Source organism: Sipha flava, unplaced genomic scaffold (genome assembly GCF_003268045.1).
Source record: "Sipha flava isolate LNK unplaced genomic scaffold, YSA_version1 76_pilon_pilon, whole genome shotgun sequence".
Classification (NCBI taxonomy): domain Eukaryota; kingdom Metazoa; phylum Arthropoda; class Insecta; order Hemiptera; family Aphididae; genus Sipha; species Sipha flava.
Window position 1 is genome coordinate 101,888 of NW_020273616.1, and position 18,959 is coordinate 120,846.

Genomic DNA, 18,959 nt, shown 5'->3' on the forward strand with positions numbered 1-18,959 from the left:
TTTAAATTACAAGTTTTTACATGATTAATACGATAAAAATAAATTTCATAATTTAAATAATAATAAAATTAATGTTTTTATTAAGCCATAGATAATCTGAACAAATCAGTAATCCCAACGACCATTTTCCCCAATTTCGTTCAGATTATCGAGACCCTACTGTATATATATATACATACAAATGCCATTAATTGAGAAATGGTTTGAATTTATAGTTTTTATGAAATTTATAACAAAAGAAATTTAAAAAATTAGATAAGTTAGACATCAATTTTTTTCTGAAAAATTATTAATGAACTTGGAAATCATCATTGTCAACTAGACCGATAAGTATTAAAAAGTTTATTTAGTATCCACATATTGAATTGTTACATCCATAGGATTACAACCAGGATTTATTTTGAGTGGGAGGGGGGGGTTATACATTTGAAAAAAATTTGATTTTGAAAGGTGTTTGGAGGGGAAAACGGTCAAGTTAAGGTGTGCACCAAGCATCGCTGGTCGCGACAAGCGTGCTTCTGCCATCAGCTGGTATACGTCAACACATACAACCGGTGCTAAATAGTATGACTAGAATATTATACATGTTGACTCTTGTGCTAACCGTAAAACGCGACACACGTACAAATATTACGCAAAAATCCGGTACCTATGTTCTCTTTTGAAACGGAATGTAGCTATACAATATTATACACGAATGTACTTGTAAAATTGTTTATCGTCGATGACTGCTCAAAATATAGTTTTAGTACATATTTAGTTTTTTAATAAAGTAAATAAATGTAGATTTATATAAATAATTGATAAATAAATATATATGGGCACCGCAAAATTCTGTACCGGGCCGGCACTGTCCACGCGTAGACGTAGAATAAAAAAACACCAACGCAAATCGTTGTGGACAAAAATATAGGAGACAGTTTGTCGACGAGACGTTAATTAAAAATTGATCTTTTACGAACGGCGAGGTCGAAATTGGGTGCATAAAACGTAATGGGGCGTTCTCACGAAGCGTTAATCACGACAGTCAAACCACGCTTTCTTGAAATACACTTCTATGTGAACGCATAGTCATTAAACTTGCCTTCGTAAGGAATGGCGCACGACCTAAGCGTGGATAGATCAAACGTGTTTGATTTTCAGTCGTGATATACCGTTCGTGAAGCCAAAATTGTCATCACAGCAACGTGGAATTATTAAATTTAATGACTGAAACTACGCGTTTTTTGGAGTTATATTCGATGGAAAAGGTGTTATATGACCCAAGTTAGGAGGAATACCGTGATAGAGATTTACATAAATCAACAACATTTCTTCGCTGTATCCATTCTCTAACCCAAAAACATCTTTTTTTTCGTTTTTTTGTAATTGTGACCTGTAAGCGCTTCATCTCTTTTGCTAATATAATAGAAAAAAACGAACTTAAAACAGCACAACTTTCAACAACCAGATTATTCATGGTCGATGTTTCGATAGTGACTAAAAAAAGTCGAAACACAAGGCGTGTGAACGTTTCATCAATTCACACTTTCGTGAGCGTCACGAACAAAAGTTCACTAACGTGGTTGACAGTCGTGGGAACGCCCCATAATGAAGATCGTGGCGCTATAAAAGTTCGAACGAAAGCGAGATCGAGGTTCGGTGTGTAGGACTGGAACGGAACCAGCCGCGCGGAAAAGTGGACGACGATGGGAAACGTTTTGCGTGCGACGCTAAAAACGGTCGGAAAGCGAGTTTTTTCCGTACGACACGGAAGAGAGCGGAAAAACTCGATTGCCAATCGCGTATCGTTTCGGTGATGGAGCATGTGACGGAGGCCGACCACACACAGATATTTATCGTAGGTAATAAAATATCTCCATTACCCTATTTATCTATGATTATAATCAAATAACCGTAACGATATTCGGAGCGCATGAGCTCAAACATGTTTTGGTAGTTTTTAACCGATGTTGTGCAAAAACCCTATTTTATCGACTAAAATGTGAGTGACAATTTAATAAACCATAATAAATCATTATTGTTAGTCGACTAAATTTTGCACTACCAACTAATTACCTCAGTGGCGCACACAGGATTTTTTTTTCGGGGGGGGGGAAGGGGTCAAGGTAAAAATGTAACACATTTTACAATTAACAAAATTATGCAAATCCTTAATATATTTCGACTTCAATAAAAGCATTGATAATATAATAGACTATTCTATAATCAATGATACTAGATATTCAATACTAGCTCTTCATATTTCAAACTTGTAAAATTTGTAAATTTTAACCTGGACATCAGAGAAAATTTCGGGGGGGGGGGGGTTACAACCCCTTAACCCCTCCTATGCTTACGCCACTGAATTACCTATTCGACCAAAACTTAATTTAATCGTTTTATAAATAAATAACTGACCAACAATTGAGTTCCTACCCACCGCAGAATTCAGGGTACCGAAGCCGAACCATATTATATATTTATTTTATTATATTATATATTTAATCTATGCACACACGCGCACGCACACACACATTATAATACATAAAGGTCTACAATAGGAGTCAATATTGTTGCGCTGAGTTTTTGAATCTGTGTAGAAAATATATACAGATTGATTATTTTAAGAAATAATAAACGAAAAAAAAAAATAGAACACACGCAAAAAGTTTACATATGTTAATATTTTTTAATAAAAATTTAAAAAACTTGTAATTGTATATACGAAATTTTTTCTGTAGTATTATTATTTATATTGTGTTATTGTGAATGGTATTATTGGTTATGTTTTAATGTTTTCTCTATTTTATATTTTTAATAAAGTTCATGCTAAAGCTAGATACAACTTTTATTATTACCAAAGTTAGTCAAATAATAAAAATTAATTGTACGATTTATTTTTAATTAATTATATTATTAATTTATTTATTATTTATTATTAATTTATTTTTAATTATACTACATAGAGTAGTTGATTTTGCCACACTACCAAATATTACCAAGTCGGTTACTTTTTCCCACCATTCCTCTAGACCAGCGGTCACCAGTTAACTAGTGATTCGCAGAAAAATTTGAATGTAGGTACTTACAGAATCCTTTTGTCGTTATTTTCCAAAAAAAATAAAACCCTAGACATGGTATTATGTGGTTAATAGATCCATTGCAGCAAACAATGAAAATAACAAGTTAAATATAACCGAAAAAAATACCTCATCGATTTATTTAATGGTATTCATGTAAAAAGCTATTTTAAGCTAAAAGTGATCCGTAGAATTTAGAGTATGTATTTAATGGTCCGTGAGGTCCAATAGGTTGGCGACCGCTGCTCTAGACCTTTATAGCAGAGATAAGATAAATTTAAAATCTTAATTTATTTTATTTGTGGTTTTATCGTTCTACTAACATTTCTGTCTTGATTTTTGTTAATAATTGATAAATTATAAACAATAGTTGGGTGAGGCTGAGCTGATCTTACCTCACCTGATGAGCTATCACCGAAGTGGTGATGAAATTGTGATAGTCAAATTTTCATTAAAATATAAAATAAATGCGTAAATTTACAATCTCTAAAATAAAAGAACATTTTAAAAACGTACTATTCCGTGATTTACATTTTATAATTCATTTTATATTTTTACTGAATTTAGTAATAACTAAGACTCGGAAGTTAAAACCTTAAAAACATTAAAAAAAATATGCAAATATGACAAAAAAAATTACAATATTTGTTTTAAATTAATAAAAATACATATTTTTAAATATTTTACTCTATTTTACTTTAACATTCTACATAAATTTATCAAAACTTAAAAACTACTCAAATTATGACAAAAATGACAACAATTGTCCTTAAAATATGAAATTAAATATGCATAAAGATTTGTTTTATAAATTTATCAAAGTTTACAAATTACTCAAAAATCAAAATCAATTAGAGCGTATTTTATGTTATCAAAAGTAAATGAACGACGATTATAAATATTTATATTTGGAAAAAACATTTCTTTATTTCCACTAAAGTGACTGGGATATACAGACGAGCATTATCCGACGTTTTAATTTCCGCCATTTTGAAAATATGAAAAAATAATAAAATTTAAATATAACAGGTATTATTTACTATTACACGATAACGATGCGACGACTGTAATCGACGATATAAAATCGTATACTAATCGAACATTAGGAAAAAATAATAAAATGTAGTTATAATAATCACTACCACACGATGACGAATGTAATCGGCGAGATGAAAATCGTACAAGTCTTTAGTTATCAACATAATGGTCGACAAGAAACAATAAAAATAAGAATAGCAATAAGAAGTAAGTAAATCGATAAAAATGTGGGAAAATAAAAATTAGTTATTCGGATTCACATGCTAATGAAACACATTTATGACCAGAAGAGCATCGTCTAAAAAGTTCCAAAAAATAAAAAAATGCAAAATGCATCAACTTCCGGACCCTAGTAATAACCAAAGAAAAAAAGATTCATCGAATTCATTTTAAATTGACGGGTTATAGAGAGGCTGGCATTTTTTTTTAAAAAACAAAAAATATAAAATGGAAAAGGATGTCGCGGAATAAAAAAAATATTGGGAAACACTGGATACAACCGAATGCCGATCACCCGTGTCCATAGTCCATTAATTAATTGTTCTGGGGCTACAAATTCCGTCGCGAACGGCACCTACTCGAACTATGGCCACTCCCGCTGTTTTTTCGTTTGCCATCTGAACATTCGGACCGGGTCCGTCGAACACGGACACGTATTAATGTGCCGTCGTGTCTACACCGCTGCAGCGGCAACGGCCCGAACTACGGTGTATCGTGTTCCAACGGTCGCTACCCGGTGGTGGAATACGGCGCGGATTCGTTTTCGGGGCCAACGCGCAAGCGCAAGCGTACCCAAACCATATACAACGTTTTCATTACTACTATTATATTCCCTTGGCTATACTAAAAACGGGCCGTAGCAGTTGGCAGTGTCCATTTTCCCGTCTACCACCGTCCCGGGCGTTTGTACCTGTCAACCATATTCGGTTTCGGTCCACGTACACACAACGGAAATAACCCGTCGCTTTGATTTAGAACACTGCGGCCCAACTCACTCACTCATTCACTAATTCCGCGAGTTTTACACGCAAAAAACATAGTACACCATAAATATTTTACGACAGCACCGGTACAACTACAGTCGCCATGAGGAACGAATATCTTATCGAAATGCCCGAAGACGTGACGGAGTATTTCTGCGAAGTAGTGTTGAAACGCGACTGGCCCAACAGCATCCACGTAAGTATGCACAACCGTGTGTTAAATAGTACAATATACGATGGCCGACTCCGCTGCAAACGAGCAAATCGGTTGCTCCTCGTTCGGCTATTGCAGCGATACAGCTCGTTGGTACAAGTATAGGCCGTAGGTTGTTTCCCACGAAATACGTTTGGCATAAACGTGACGTGGACAATATTACAATATACAATATTTGGACGGCTTCAACACTAAGATTATTGTTACAATCCGACATGGTTTTGTAGATTTTTTTTCAAATGTCTTAAGTCATTTTTAGTAGTTATTATTTATATATATATGAAATGTCAAGAATGAACTTTACTGCAGACCCGTATGATTTGGTAAGTGTATTGTATAAACAAAATAAATCAACATAGTTTTTTTGGTTATCGTCGCTATTAATTTACACATTGTGTGTTGTGCAATAGAGTATAAAATATTTTACGACATTGTACCGCCATAAGACGTGAGATTGAGAAATACTGCTGCATGCTGGGAGCGATATAGTAAGGCATGTTGACCGCTAGGGCGTCGAAAAAATGAAGGAAAAAATAAAAACAAATAAGGTGCGGTTCCTATGCATGCATCTACGAACGCGCCCCGCAGCGCGGCCCATTTCAAATTGTTTCCGCTGCGGCAGTGGTGGCATTGCGACTAATAAATAGCGATTTGAAATCTAACCAGTCACAGTGTTCGGAAGGATTGGGTATTCGTTGAATAGCGTTGATTTCCTAGTTACCGGGATATAAGATAAATGGTGATCGGTTCGCCGTGATATTTACGTGAATGAATCTCCTCGTCGTCTGTGGCCGACTCGTCCTACATAAATATGGTAACACGACAACAAACTGGCAAAATCTGCCACGGCTGTAATATCGTGACTACGTACATTCCATCATTGATCCGTCGTACGCACGTGTTAAAGGCAAAAGTCCCCATGTCAACAGTCGTTCGCATCAATTCCCATACCTACCTGATGTACCAATTTATAATATCATAACTGCCACATCAAATAATATCGAAAGTTTTCGAGAAAAAATATTTAAAGTACACTTATAGTATAGCCCCGGAATGCATATATGAATTGCAACGTACCATAGTTCATTTGTTCAGAATTCTGGAACACAATAATCTATGAAATTAGTAAATCGGACTCGACTATTTGTAATACTAACCTTTGTCTAACCCTGTATTTAATGTTTTAGTTCTTATCATTTTTTTTTTTAATGTTATAATATATTTATTACTTACTATTATTGTGATCTTTTTTTTCATTTTACCATAACTTGCGTTTAAATAGTCATTACTTATTATGTATAGAAAAAAAAAAGTTTTTATTGTATTATTTATAAATTTAAAAACTATCTGTGATAAAACATTTATGTATGCAGATGGATAATACGTTATTTGTGCAATTAAAATATAAATTCAAAATTAACAATTTAAATTAAGAAATTGTTGAAATGTACAGATTGCGGGCGTCTATAATCATAAAGAAACACGAAAAAAATAGACCATCCTCTGTTTTTTCATTAAAATTGAGTCCCTGATTGTGATTTGTGTAATGTAACAAATTAAGATGGCGGAACAACATTTCTTAGTCATTTTAGTAGGTACTCTAGAAAAATTTACAATTTTTCAGATAGATACTGTCTATTTTTCCGGACTATCGAAGCTTTATTTTATATAAGTATAGACATTCTTTTATATTTTTAATAAACTTCAAATAAATAACGAAAATATTCTCATGTTTTTTAGAAGGTTGGATCATGGAAGCCGATACGTTGTCCGTTGTCACACGTATGACAACGAATTTATCCTAGGACGAATTATATTTCTATCAATCGATCTAGATATCGAAAACAGATTTGAATTATTTTTAAAATGAACTTGATGACATTTTGATTTTTTTTTCTTCAAACTACTTTGAAATAATTGAACTACGATAAAAAAAATTAGTTTGTAGATAAAAAGTATAAATGAAAATACAATTGACCAATATCTTAAATTAATTTCACTGAGAATTAAAAATTTAATTTTGAAATTCAATACGCATCACTATCCAATTATAAATTGTATTGATTATTATATATTTTACGAGTATATTTGTATATGCAATACGTGTAAATTATTACACAGTACATGCAGGGCCGGATTATGGTCATAATATGAGGGGGTTATTATTTTTTAGCGAGGCCCTTTTATAAAAACCAATTCCATTATTTTTATCAGAATTAGTTTTTTGTAATAAATATTAATTAAAATAAATTTAGTTTATTTTTAAATTATTGAAAATTATAATAACATTTAATGTTTTTAACATATTTATTTTATGCCATTTTATATGACTATTTTTCAATGTTACTTATTATTTTAAATCAAGTATGTAGATAAATATTAATTTTAATTTATTTTGGTTTTGTTATTTTGTTTTTATCATAAGCAATTTTTCGAAATATTTTGTTGTATTATGAATATGTATATGTTAAGGTGTTTGACCGCAGTAGGAGAATGTTGACAGTTACCGGTGTATGTTCACATTTACCAAAAATCGTAGTAAATGTCGACAAAATGGTCTTAACGCGTTCATACACCGGTGGTTGTTGACATTTGCAATCAGTGTTTGATAAATGTTGTCCACACTTGAAGCACGATGTATGTAAAAGGTATTTTTGTATTATTTTGTAGGATCGATAACATTTTCGATTAAATTTGACGTTATCGTCTAGTCACAATATGCATTCAAGATATTTGGACTTTAGTAATGTTATCGCATGAGAAAATCCGATAGTCAATCATTTGCTAAATAACATAATATAATATAAATCTCCTTAGTATTGTCGCGTATTCTAAACCAAACGAAACAGTTTAATAACAGTTTATAATATTATATTCGAATTAAAATTAATAAGGATAAAAATAATAAATTCATGAAAAATTGAATGCACTTTTATTAAAAAAAAAAGGGAAGATAATTGTTTTTATTTAAGCACTGAAAAATATAATAAATATATAATTTAAGTTATAAATGTTAAACTAAAAAAAAAAAAAATAAACAACGAAGTGATTACAGACGATTTAATTGGTTTGACATTGTGGATATTATGAATAATCATAAACTAATCGTCCCATTAAAAGTAGGCGAAACTGAAATTATTTACTATGTAAATAACGAAGAACTACACATTATGCACGAAGCTCGTATAAAAACTGGTCGTGGAGGGCGAAACTATATTGTCAGACATATCAATATTCACTAAATAACTATTGCGCATGTCATCAAATACTGGTAAATGTCCGCATTGTGAGATATTTGAAATAATTGATAACATTCACCAAAATAATCGGAAAATGTCAACGTACACCGATGACTGTCAACATTCACTGCTATGCGGTCATATCCCATAACATTTATACTTAATTTATCTCATAAAATTTCTTTTAAGTTTTTTGCTTCAAATTTCAAAAATTAATTTTCTATGATTTAAAATGGAATTCATTTAAATAGAATCATCTACTTAAATTTATCAATTTCAAAATATTAACTAAATTGTCTGTCCTTGACAAAATTATTGAATAGTGGATTTAATTATTTTAAATCATCATAGTATTAATTGTAATAAATCATTTCCGCTTTACACATGACCGAAACAAAAAAAGCATCATAATATTTATCCTTAATAATAATCGTTTAACTCTTAAAACTTTTAAAATTTAGGCCAATTAACTTTTGGTTGTGTACAATTTATTTTAACCAACTGAAAAAAAAAACGATTTTATTCATACAGTATATAGAACAAATGCTGAAATGTATCATCAATTATTGTGAAAATAAACATATTATCATAACCATGTAAACTATTATATTATTATGATGATAATGAAAATCACAAGGGTGTTTTTTTATTTTTTTCAAAAAATCGGCAATACACCCGCTTCCTGGAAATGCCTCACAAGTGGGTACAAAATACCTAATATTTTCGATTTATCGTTGCCAAAAGCTAGATAGTATTTGTTTGACTCTCTGTGTCTACGTGTTATTATATCAGCTCAGTTATTCGATATTATTGTCACCGTCAAATAAATAGAATGAGTAAACGTATTAATAAAAGTATAACCGACTTTTTTTACTTAAAATAACTTTAAAAATACTGAAAACATACATCAGAAACTCAATATCAGTATGTAGACTAAATTGATTAATAGTGTTAAATTTTAACCGTATAATTGCAGTTACTACAGATAACGTCATAAGAGTTAACATGGAAAAAAAATTATTTTAATTGTAATATGTATAATAACTTTCTTAAATGTCTTTATATTTGACCTGATTATTGAAATTTATATGTGATTTATAATTGAAAATAAATGTTGTTAATGATTTATAGGTTATCCAATGTTTAGCAAACACAGAAATAATTATAGTGATAGATTTGAATGAGATAATACAATAAATATAAACTAGTAGTAATTTAAAATTCTATAATTATTAACTTTTAAAAAATAACTGTACTGATGTACCTATAAATTATATTATACATTATACTACTGGTGGACACTTCCCTTGAAAAATCTTGGTGCCATTGTAACGAAATTATAACGAAACTGTCAATTGTTATTATAATTAGTAATTGCTAAATTTATACATACGTTTATATTGTATGATTTTGTCATGAATTGTTACAATAGACTATATAAATAAAATATTACAGATTATTATATTAGATTAATTAATAATTTAAAATGAAATAGCGTTAATTCGGAATAATCAATTTACATGTTGTATTTGCAACTTAAAGAGTGGTAAGTATACTTACGTAGAAAAATTATCATTAAAATAACATAATATTTATTATTTGTAAATATAAAGTGAGTAGTATAGTATGATGATAAACACTGTGTAGTATTTTACTATAGTATATTACATCTAATTAACTTTCAGATATTTTTAGATCAACATTTGTACTATTTTATTTATAACCTGAAAAATGCCATTTACTCATACATAAGTCATGTGCATACATATTCTATGTATACATTATATAGTATTGGTCTCAGAGATGTCTAAATAGTTATAAAAATGTTTCTTTTATGTTAATATCTATATTCATCAAATATTTAGTTATTGCAAACAAATCGGAAGAGAAACGACATTATTACTGGTATTACTGAAATATTAGAAACTGAATGAAAAAATTAATAAAAATAAATTTCATAAATTGCTTTTTTTAAAACATAAATGGCTATATGGTTAAAATATTTAATTTATTTGTAACACGTGCTATTTGGATATATGTATTTACTTAACCTAAACATATAGCTATAACCAATATACTTATTAAGTCATAATTAATTATTTATATGAACATATAATTTGGAAAATATTACATCAAAGGTTCGTCATCTGATCTTTATGACATTTATAATTTCTTTTAAGATGATATCAACGAATTTCTTGATGAAATTGTATTTATTGTTCTTATATTGACATAAATAAATATAAACTTATGTTTGGTGAATCATATAATGTGCTGGTTTGCGTCACAATAGTTATGATATATTTAATTGAATATTTACGTACCGTGTATTGATCATAAGCTAATAACTCATAATGAAGTTTAAAATATCGATTTGTTTACAGTGAGTAGTGAAATTATTTCAGTGTTAATTTCTGATATATCACATTTTTACAACATATATTTCTTTTTAAAAGTTGTTTGTATATATATTTATTGTAGGTGTGTGTGTGCAAAGCAATTCTTTTAATTTATTAATTTAAAAATTTATTTATATAAAAAAAGTAAAATAATCGGTAAAAAAATTAATTGTTGAATTTGTTGTTATTCATATACTTATGTTTTTAAAATACTCCTGTTAAAAGCTTATTTAATTGGTATTTAAGTGATATTAATAGGGAATAATTAGCTTAATTAATATGATGTACCTTTTGGAAATTAAATTATTAAATACACTAAAAATGAATTGGAAGATTCAAATTTTATAAGATATTCATCACGCATTTTTAAAAAACTTAACAAATGTCAACATTAATTTAATTTTAACAAAATTCAATTTCGGCTTACTATATCATATTAGGCATAGGTTTGTGTAAAATGAAATAGTTATTTTAGTATGTATAGGTAGGAATAAAATATTACATTTTTTTTTTTTTTTTTAATGCTATACAGACCGTTGAAGCCTTTTGTATGCTTCCACCAAGTATCTCCATCCATCCCGGTCAATTGCGTCATCCAATTATTTTGAGTAGTCGATATCTAAAATATCCTTCACTCTGTCTAACCATCTCTGACGAGGTGTTCCTCTTGGTCGTTTTTTTGGGGATTTTTGGTTAAGACGTTTCTTGTAATACTTTTGGCCGCTCACCAAACGTGACCAGTCCACTCTAGACATTTTGCTTTCAAAAATAGTCTAATATCTGGCTTATTGAATAACACTTCCAGATCTTTATTTTTTCTTCTCTCATATTTACCATTTTGAAGTCGAGCAGGTAGTAACATTCAATATATGAACATATATATAATTAATAATTTTGACTATTGGTCTTGACAGTTTTTACATTAAATTTAGAGGGGCCCCATGACAAAAAATATTTAAAAAAATTTGATATATACTATAAAATTCGATGGTTGTTTTTATTTATTAAAAATTTTATTAATATTTTTATTAAAAGTCGTCAATTCTAAAAATTGGCACTCTTGTAATTTAAAGTTGCTCATCCTTACTGCATAGTATTAGTTGACATCAGTTAAGTACGAATTTTAAACAACCTTGGACTGAACTTGTCTCTTCTATATTATGCACTAAGTAATTATATGAATACTTGCATATTTTAAATCTGGAACCAATTAGAATGCACTAAGTTTGATCAATACAATCAGTAAAACAACAAATATATTTATAAATTACATATCGTATATAGCTATACAACAAATAGTTATTGGTTTTTTTTTTTTTGTTCCAGGTGTATCATTTTATAAAAAATGCCATCGCGTGGAAACGTGGCCAGTGTACAGCGTTATCTTGTTATAAATTATTTTATCTCCCCGATGATATTGAAAATGGAACATTCATTGGTTTTCTATCACGACCTGTAAGTAATTATTGTGCAAGGAAATTATTTAATTAATTATTTGCAAAATGTTCACAAAGTAGCCATTTAATTTTCAAACAGCCTAACAATGAAAAAATATGTATACATATATAGATGTATGTAAATAAATATTTTAAATCTGAATGAAAACCGAATGGTTTTTATATTCGATAATAATCCAATATTTAGATTTGATTAGATTCTATTATCGGGGTATCCGATTATTGTTGGCATTGTATTTTTTAAGAATCTTTTTTAATTCTAGGAAATTTTTCTTCACCCATGACGCCGGAAGATTCATTATACGAATTGCACAGTAATATTAATTTCAGGAAAAAGATTATCCGGAAGTTATTGTTACGTACACTTCTCCGGGAAATGAAGAACAATTCCAGAGAGTCTTAATAAACACTCATCTCATAAAGTGGAGAAATAAACCGCTATTTCAAGCTATCCCATCCACAATAAAGAATATTGTGTGCACGACGATCGAAGAAAAGGGTTTGAAGGGTAAATTGTATTCGAATGCTGTGCTTAAGTGGATTCCGGCCGATACAGCAGCCAGATTAGACTACGAGTGAGATATTTTATGCAATTTAATTATATTATTTAAAACTATGTGACAATATGATACTTCTTTTCAGGAGTTATATTCCATTTAATTAATAGTTGTATATAAGTATATATATAGTTGCTGGACACTATTAGTAATTTTAAACGAATTTTGCATATGCTTTGTTGCGTATTTATAATCCATAATTAATGGATCATTATTTGGCTCGAGGTTTTATTTTTTTGGCTCGTATTTTTTTTAATCTATTTTGGATAGGTATTAAATGTATAGATTGTTAAAGTTTGAGAATAGTTTATTTTAAATTGCGTGAATTCAAATGAAACTGCATTATCATCAAAAAAACAAAGTAATACTCATAAGCAGTAATTTGGTGAAATTTGTGGGGGCTGAGCATTATTTACTTATTACACCTATAGATACCACTGTGCGCAATTATTTATTTCAACAAGGCAATTTACGAAGTTTGACAATTTGACATTTTTAATCAACAATTTATTTGTTGATAACATATTTTTTTACTAACATATTTTTTTTATCACAGAATATATTTTTTTAATTCAGTTATTAAAAATGCATTTTACAATTATAATGATTATTGTATTTTTAGTCACTTAACAATTTTTAGGACTAGGGGGCCTAAAACCTGTACTTTATATCTTGGGGGGGCTTAGTCCCCTTAAGCCCCCCTCGATTTCCGCCTGTGGTAATACCTATTACAATTAAATAATAAAAGACAAAAATAACATAAACAAAAGTAATGAATTGTAACTTAAAAACTAAGTAAATTAACTGTTACGTTATTAATGTACTATGTTATTTTTTTATTGTATTGATACTATTCTTATTAGAACGCATAGTTAAATATAAATAAATATATATTTTTGACCTTCGAGAAAAATTAATTAAGTTAATAGATATCACGTCTAAAAGAAATATCAATATTACTTACTACCTATTACTTATTATTTATATAACAATGAAATTATGTAAAAAAAAATAAAAATATTAATAAATTGGAGTGAAAAGTTATGATTTTTGCATACGTATATAATATATCAGTGTGTGATTTATGAGCGATTATCATTTATGAGTCTAATAAGTTGAACATGATATTTTGACTAAATCTTGGATTATAATATATATTTATTTATAAATAAAACTACGTCATACGGATATAAATAAATTATTATCAATTTAAAATTAAGATTTTAAGAAAAAATATAGATAGTTGATAAAAATAGATAAATAAATAAATTCAAACACGGAATATAATAGTTCAAGTTTTTTATATACATCCATGTATTTTACAATTATATTGTTATTTTTAGAGTCCCATCTGATGTATATATTGATCAATTAGCCGTGGAAAACATTGAGCAAATTTATTCGTTGTGGGCTCATAGTGACGTCTATCCGAAGTCAGACATTTGGGATACCGTGAGATTGAACATTGGTTTTGGTGTATTCAGCCGTGATAGTCGTGAGCTATTGGCGTGGGCGATGTGCGGCAGTTACGGAGGCTTAAGCACACTAATTGTTGAACCAAATTACAGAGGACGTGGACTTGGTAAGCTGATTGTTATGGCGGTCACTAAGGAAATGGGACAATCTGGCATCACTCCCCATGCTCTCATCAATATGAAAAACAATCTATCCTTGAGTTTATTCAAGAGTGTAGGTTACATGAAGATTCCTGAAAAATATCCATACATCTTAGTAGGGGACTCGGATACTTCGAATTCTTTTGATTCGTCTGGGCCCTAAATTATGGGCATCTTCCCAGGCAATTACCTGAACGATTGGACTAAAAAAAAAAAAAAAAATTAACATTCATGCAAATGAAACGCAAGAAATCCGCCACAGACGATGACGAGATGAAATGAAAACACTGATGATTTAAATACAAAAACTGTTGATTAAATTTGATTTAATTTAAACTGTTGGATTTATTTATATTCAACTATTTTAGACATCCTGTAAGTATCCTATACGTGGTACACAATAAAATAGCATAAAATAGAATATGTGATTGAATAATGTGGCTATTTTATAATTATTTTGAATAGAATATTATTATATAGAGTTTTATAATAGCTATAATTTATAATTTTCTAAGCGCAATATACTTATCAAAATTCATTAGCCGAATATATTGAATAGTTTTATTTATTGAGTAGCATCTGAATATATTCTTTTTAAACTTGCAATAATGTTAACATAACTATGCGAATACTAAAATTTAGCTTCTATAATATATCAAACAAAATTAATATGAATTATATTGATTATATATTATATTAAATATATTCTGCGAAATAATGTTTCAATAACAAAATGGTCATTCAAGAATGAAAAAGCTGAATTAGTTTAATTTAGAGAGAAATAACTTGTTATTTTTTAATTAAATAGTTTTACAAACTTAATCAATTTATTTATTTATTAAATTATAAATTATAAGTATTAAATATATATATATATATACTAAAAATAAAATATAAAAAAATTAATTAATTTTTATATTTTGTTTTAATGTATGTTCTTAATTTAAATTTTTAAATTAATAATATAATTTAATTTACTGTTAGTCACTTTTTTTGAATACTTGTCCACTTTTTAAACTCTATTCAGCTTTTGATATTTTTCTTAGGTTTTAATTTCTTAATATTTTTTATTAACCTATAAATCTTAAATATACGAGTATATTATCTTATAAATTTCCTTCTTGTGATTCGACTTCAAAAACTGTATCACAGATTAATTTTCTTTACTTTTAAAATGTACATTTTATGATGGACGTGTGGTGTGGTTGATGATAAAAGGATTGGTTCTGCATACAAGCAATTAAAAAGATATTTCAAAAGACTCTAAAAAGTCTCATGAACAATTTAATCGATAATTATGTATCATTCTAGATAGGTTTTTGCTGTAATTAGTATTTTCCAATGAATACGCACTTTCTTTACCTCATCATCTGTAATGATGTTCCTACACTTGCTGAAAAGTGGAATTGCATTAAATGCAAAACACATAGTTTTCATAGCTTGTATTGAATAAGTATCGATATCGCGATTAAATATCCTGGTCCCTAAAATATATATCATAGTAGAGCTAGGAGCAGATCCTACATTAATCGACGAAGTTATTAATCTTACCGTAGAAACCAAAAATAGAAAAATAGATTTAACCTACAAAGTGTTATAAGTATTAAATAAGTTTGCAATTAATATTATGTATTAATAAAAATAATATTTATACCTAACAGTATTAAATTTTATTTTCCCTAATCCAGAACCCAAGTTTTGATATTGTATTTAATTAACTGTTTAAGCCTGATCACTTAGTCAATTTAAAGCCGTGGTTTCCTACAACCACGCATCCGTGATTGCATGGTGCGTGATGCGTGATCACGCAAAAGTTGAAACCATGAAAAATAGTATTGATGTTTAATAATAATTCACGCGCGTCAATATTTACGCGCGTGATTATCGAATCACGCACGTCGATTGCGTAGCAGTCGCTACGAGGGTAACTTTTGTGTAAAACGCAGTGCGGGATTAAATTATTTTATACATTATTAAAATATTTTTCAATATATTATTTATATTTTATTGTATATTTTATTTAATTTTTATTACTAATTAAAGTACTGATACAACCTTCCCTGTTCCGTTGACTAAACATTTCATAATTTCCATTACGGAAATTATTCGGAAGTAGCAATAGTACTTCAAAATTGTATAAAGCATAACCACGTCCATTTTGATGTACTACTAAACATCAACTGACTAAAATTTTCTGCTCCAAACCACTCAGTCGTAAACACGCATCGTAGCAAAACACTTCCATTACGCATCGCGCTCCACGTAATCACGGATGCGTGGTTGTAGGAAACCACGGCTTAAGTCAATGCTAGGATTTACTGTTTTACAGGTTGACTCAACATCTGAAAACCATAATTTTATTTGGGCTTATACGAAAAACGTTGTGTAGATCCTAAGATATACAAATTGAATTAGTAAATAATACTTAAGAAACGACATAAAAAAAATTAAAAATAATACAATGCTCATGTAAAAGATTTAATGACTACATAGCTATTTAAGTGTGTGAAACATTCTAGAAAAATCGTAGTATGTCGAAAAAGGGACTTCTTAAACTGATATTGCTCAATAAAACGAATAGTGGATGTCAAACTTATTTGATTGACAAGCAATGAAATTAGAACAATAGTTTTAAATACATTATAGAGGATCAATATCAGTGACTAAATGTATTACTATACACATTCTGTAAACGGGCACAAGAAATTGTATATCAACTTCTTGATATACTCATCCTATTATGAGTTCTCAATATACTACACTCTGATAATGGAGGGGGGAATTTGTAAATAAATTTGTTACTTATGCCTGTGAAATGTGGCCTCAAGTAGAAATAGTCCATGGCAAAGCTAGTCACAGATAATCTCAAGGGTTGGTCGAACGAGTTAACCGAGACATCAAAAATATGATAACTACTTGGATGCAGACTAATATCAAAGTACAAAACGGTCTGAATCTTTACGATTTGTGTGACAAATGGAATATTCAGTATTTTGTCCAGGTTATTTATAGTCATTATATAAATAAATAGTAAGCATAAATATAATAAATATTTCATTATAAAATGAATCATGGAAAAAAAAATGTACAATCGACTATTTTTTTCAATTTAATTTAAATTTGTCGTATACCAATTTCTTAGATTTTAAATAATATAGTAGTGCTATAAATATTTATTTGAATTATGATTATTATAATTTTATACTAAATCATCGTAATTATTTATACGATTGTTTCTTTTGCTCATAAGCGTGCGCAGACTTTAATCGCAGATTCAGCATACTAAATAAAGCTGCCCATTTTTTAATAATCGGTTCAATTTGTTGAACCGCCAAAATTATTGATTGTATATACAAAGATTATGTGATTGATACTACAGTAGATAAAATAGTATATTTATATATTTACAATTATCAAATGTAAATGAGAGTTTTGAGTTTTGACTACCCTACGTACCTACGTATTATTGTACAATTTTTGTTTGTTCTTTGTAGATTCAAGATTGATCTTCATCGAGCTTCGTGATTTTGATTAGGTTCACCTATTTGTTGTTAACTAGGTACAATTATACAGTAATAATAATAATAGTATACATTTTAGCGTCCCCTACTGTTATTACGCTATAATCATAACGCTCAGCCAGTTTTGGGGACGTCTTTTTTTTTTAAAGTAAATAGAGTCCCCCTTCTTTAATTTTGCCAAGTCGAGCACTGCAAATTATCTAATAACAATAATGGTTCAGATCAATTTTATCTACTTACCTATATTAAATAAAAAATTGGCCCGACTGGATACCTACTGCGACTAAACGGTTATAATTTGCACCACTGCGGCCTGCATGCCAATCAATCGGTCCAAAAAATGGGGAGATGGTATTTTGCGCCAATTTTATTACTTGTAATTTGCGCCAAAATATAAAAATTAAATGTGTATTTTGCGCCACATCTAAAAATAATTTTGGTAATTTATGCCACAGCAGAAAACAAAATGGAACATGTAATCTGCGTCATACTTTCGACTTTAATTATTGGAATTTACCAGCAGATAAATTTACCGATAACACATTGGAAATGTGATAATACCAACGCCAACGCGTGCTGGGTATATCATTGTTGTGTTCTACTAAGGCTAGGTTCACATGGACGCGCGAATTATTTCTTTAACACATTCATTAAATGTATTTGAAAATTTTTCAAATGTTAGAAATTTCTCATCAGCTTATCCTCATTATTGTGTAGGTATAACTATTCAGGTTATGTTTTTAATTTCCCTTCAGACGACGAAAATTATTGATGCTATTGTAAAAATATCGACAATGGTGCGTTTTCTGGAGTTGTCATTTTTTTTAAGTATTCACAACTGAAAAGTAAAAAAAAAAAAAACCATAGTCACAG

The 18,959-nt window shown here is 29.2% G+C and overlaps 1 protein-coding gene and 1 long non-coding RNA gene across 2 annotated transcripts; one reads left to right on the forward strand and one right to left on the reverse strand.

Moving 5' to 3' along the window:
• The first annotated feature begins 4,911 nt into the window (after positions 1-4,911).
• LOC112692816 lies at positions 4,912-14,901 on the forward strand. Its single transcript, XM_025567613.1, has 4 exons — positions 4,912-5,279; positions 12,262-12,390; positions 12,723-12,967; positions 14,293-14,901. Exons 1-4 carry the CDS (start codon positions 5,187-5,189, stop codon positions 14,726-14,728), a joined length of 903 nt encoding a protein of 300 aa, XP_025423398.1. The 5' UTR covers positions 4,912-5,186; the 3' UTR covers positions 14,729-14,901.
• A 1,725-nt stretch (positions 14,902-16,626) lies between these two features.
• Positions 16,627-18,932, reverse strand: LOC112692818. Its single transcript, XR_003149436.1, has 3 exons — positions 18,327-18,932; positions 18,022-18,106; positions 16,627-16,907 (listed from the first exon to the last, which is right to left on the reverse strand). It is a non-coding gene; the product is annotated as an uncharacterized LOC112692818 (long non-coding RNA).
• Between the last annotated feature and the right edge of the window lie 27 nt (positions 18,933-18,959).

Coding starts and splice junctions, on each gene's coding strand:
- LOC112692816 (XM_025567613.1), top strand. CDS start 5,187: ATGAGGAACGAATATCTTATCGAAATGCCCGAAGACGTGACGGAGTAT. Junction 5,280..12,261: donor ACTGGCCCAACAGCATCCAC/GTAAGTATGCAC, acceptor TTTTTGTTCCAG/GTGTATCATTTTATAAAAAA. Junction 12,968..14,292: donor GCAGCCAGATTAGACTACGA/GTGAGATATTTT, acceptor TGTTATTTTTAG/AGTCCCATCTGATGTATATA.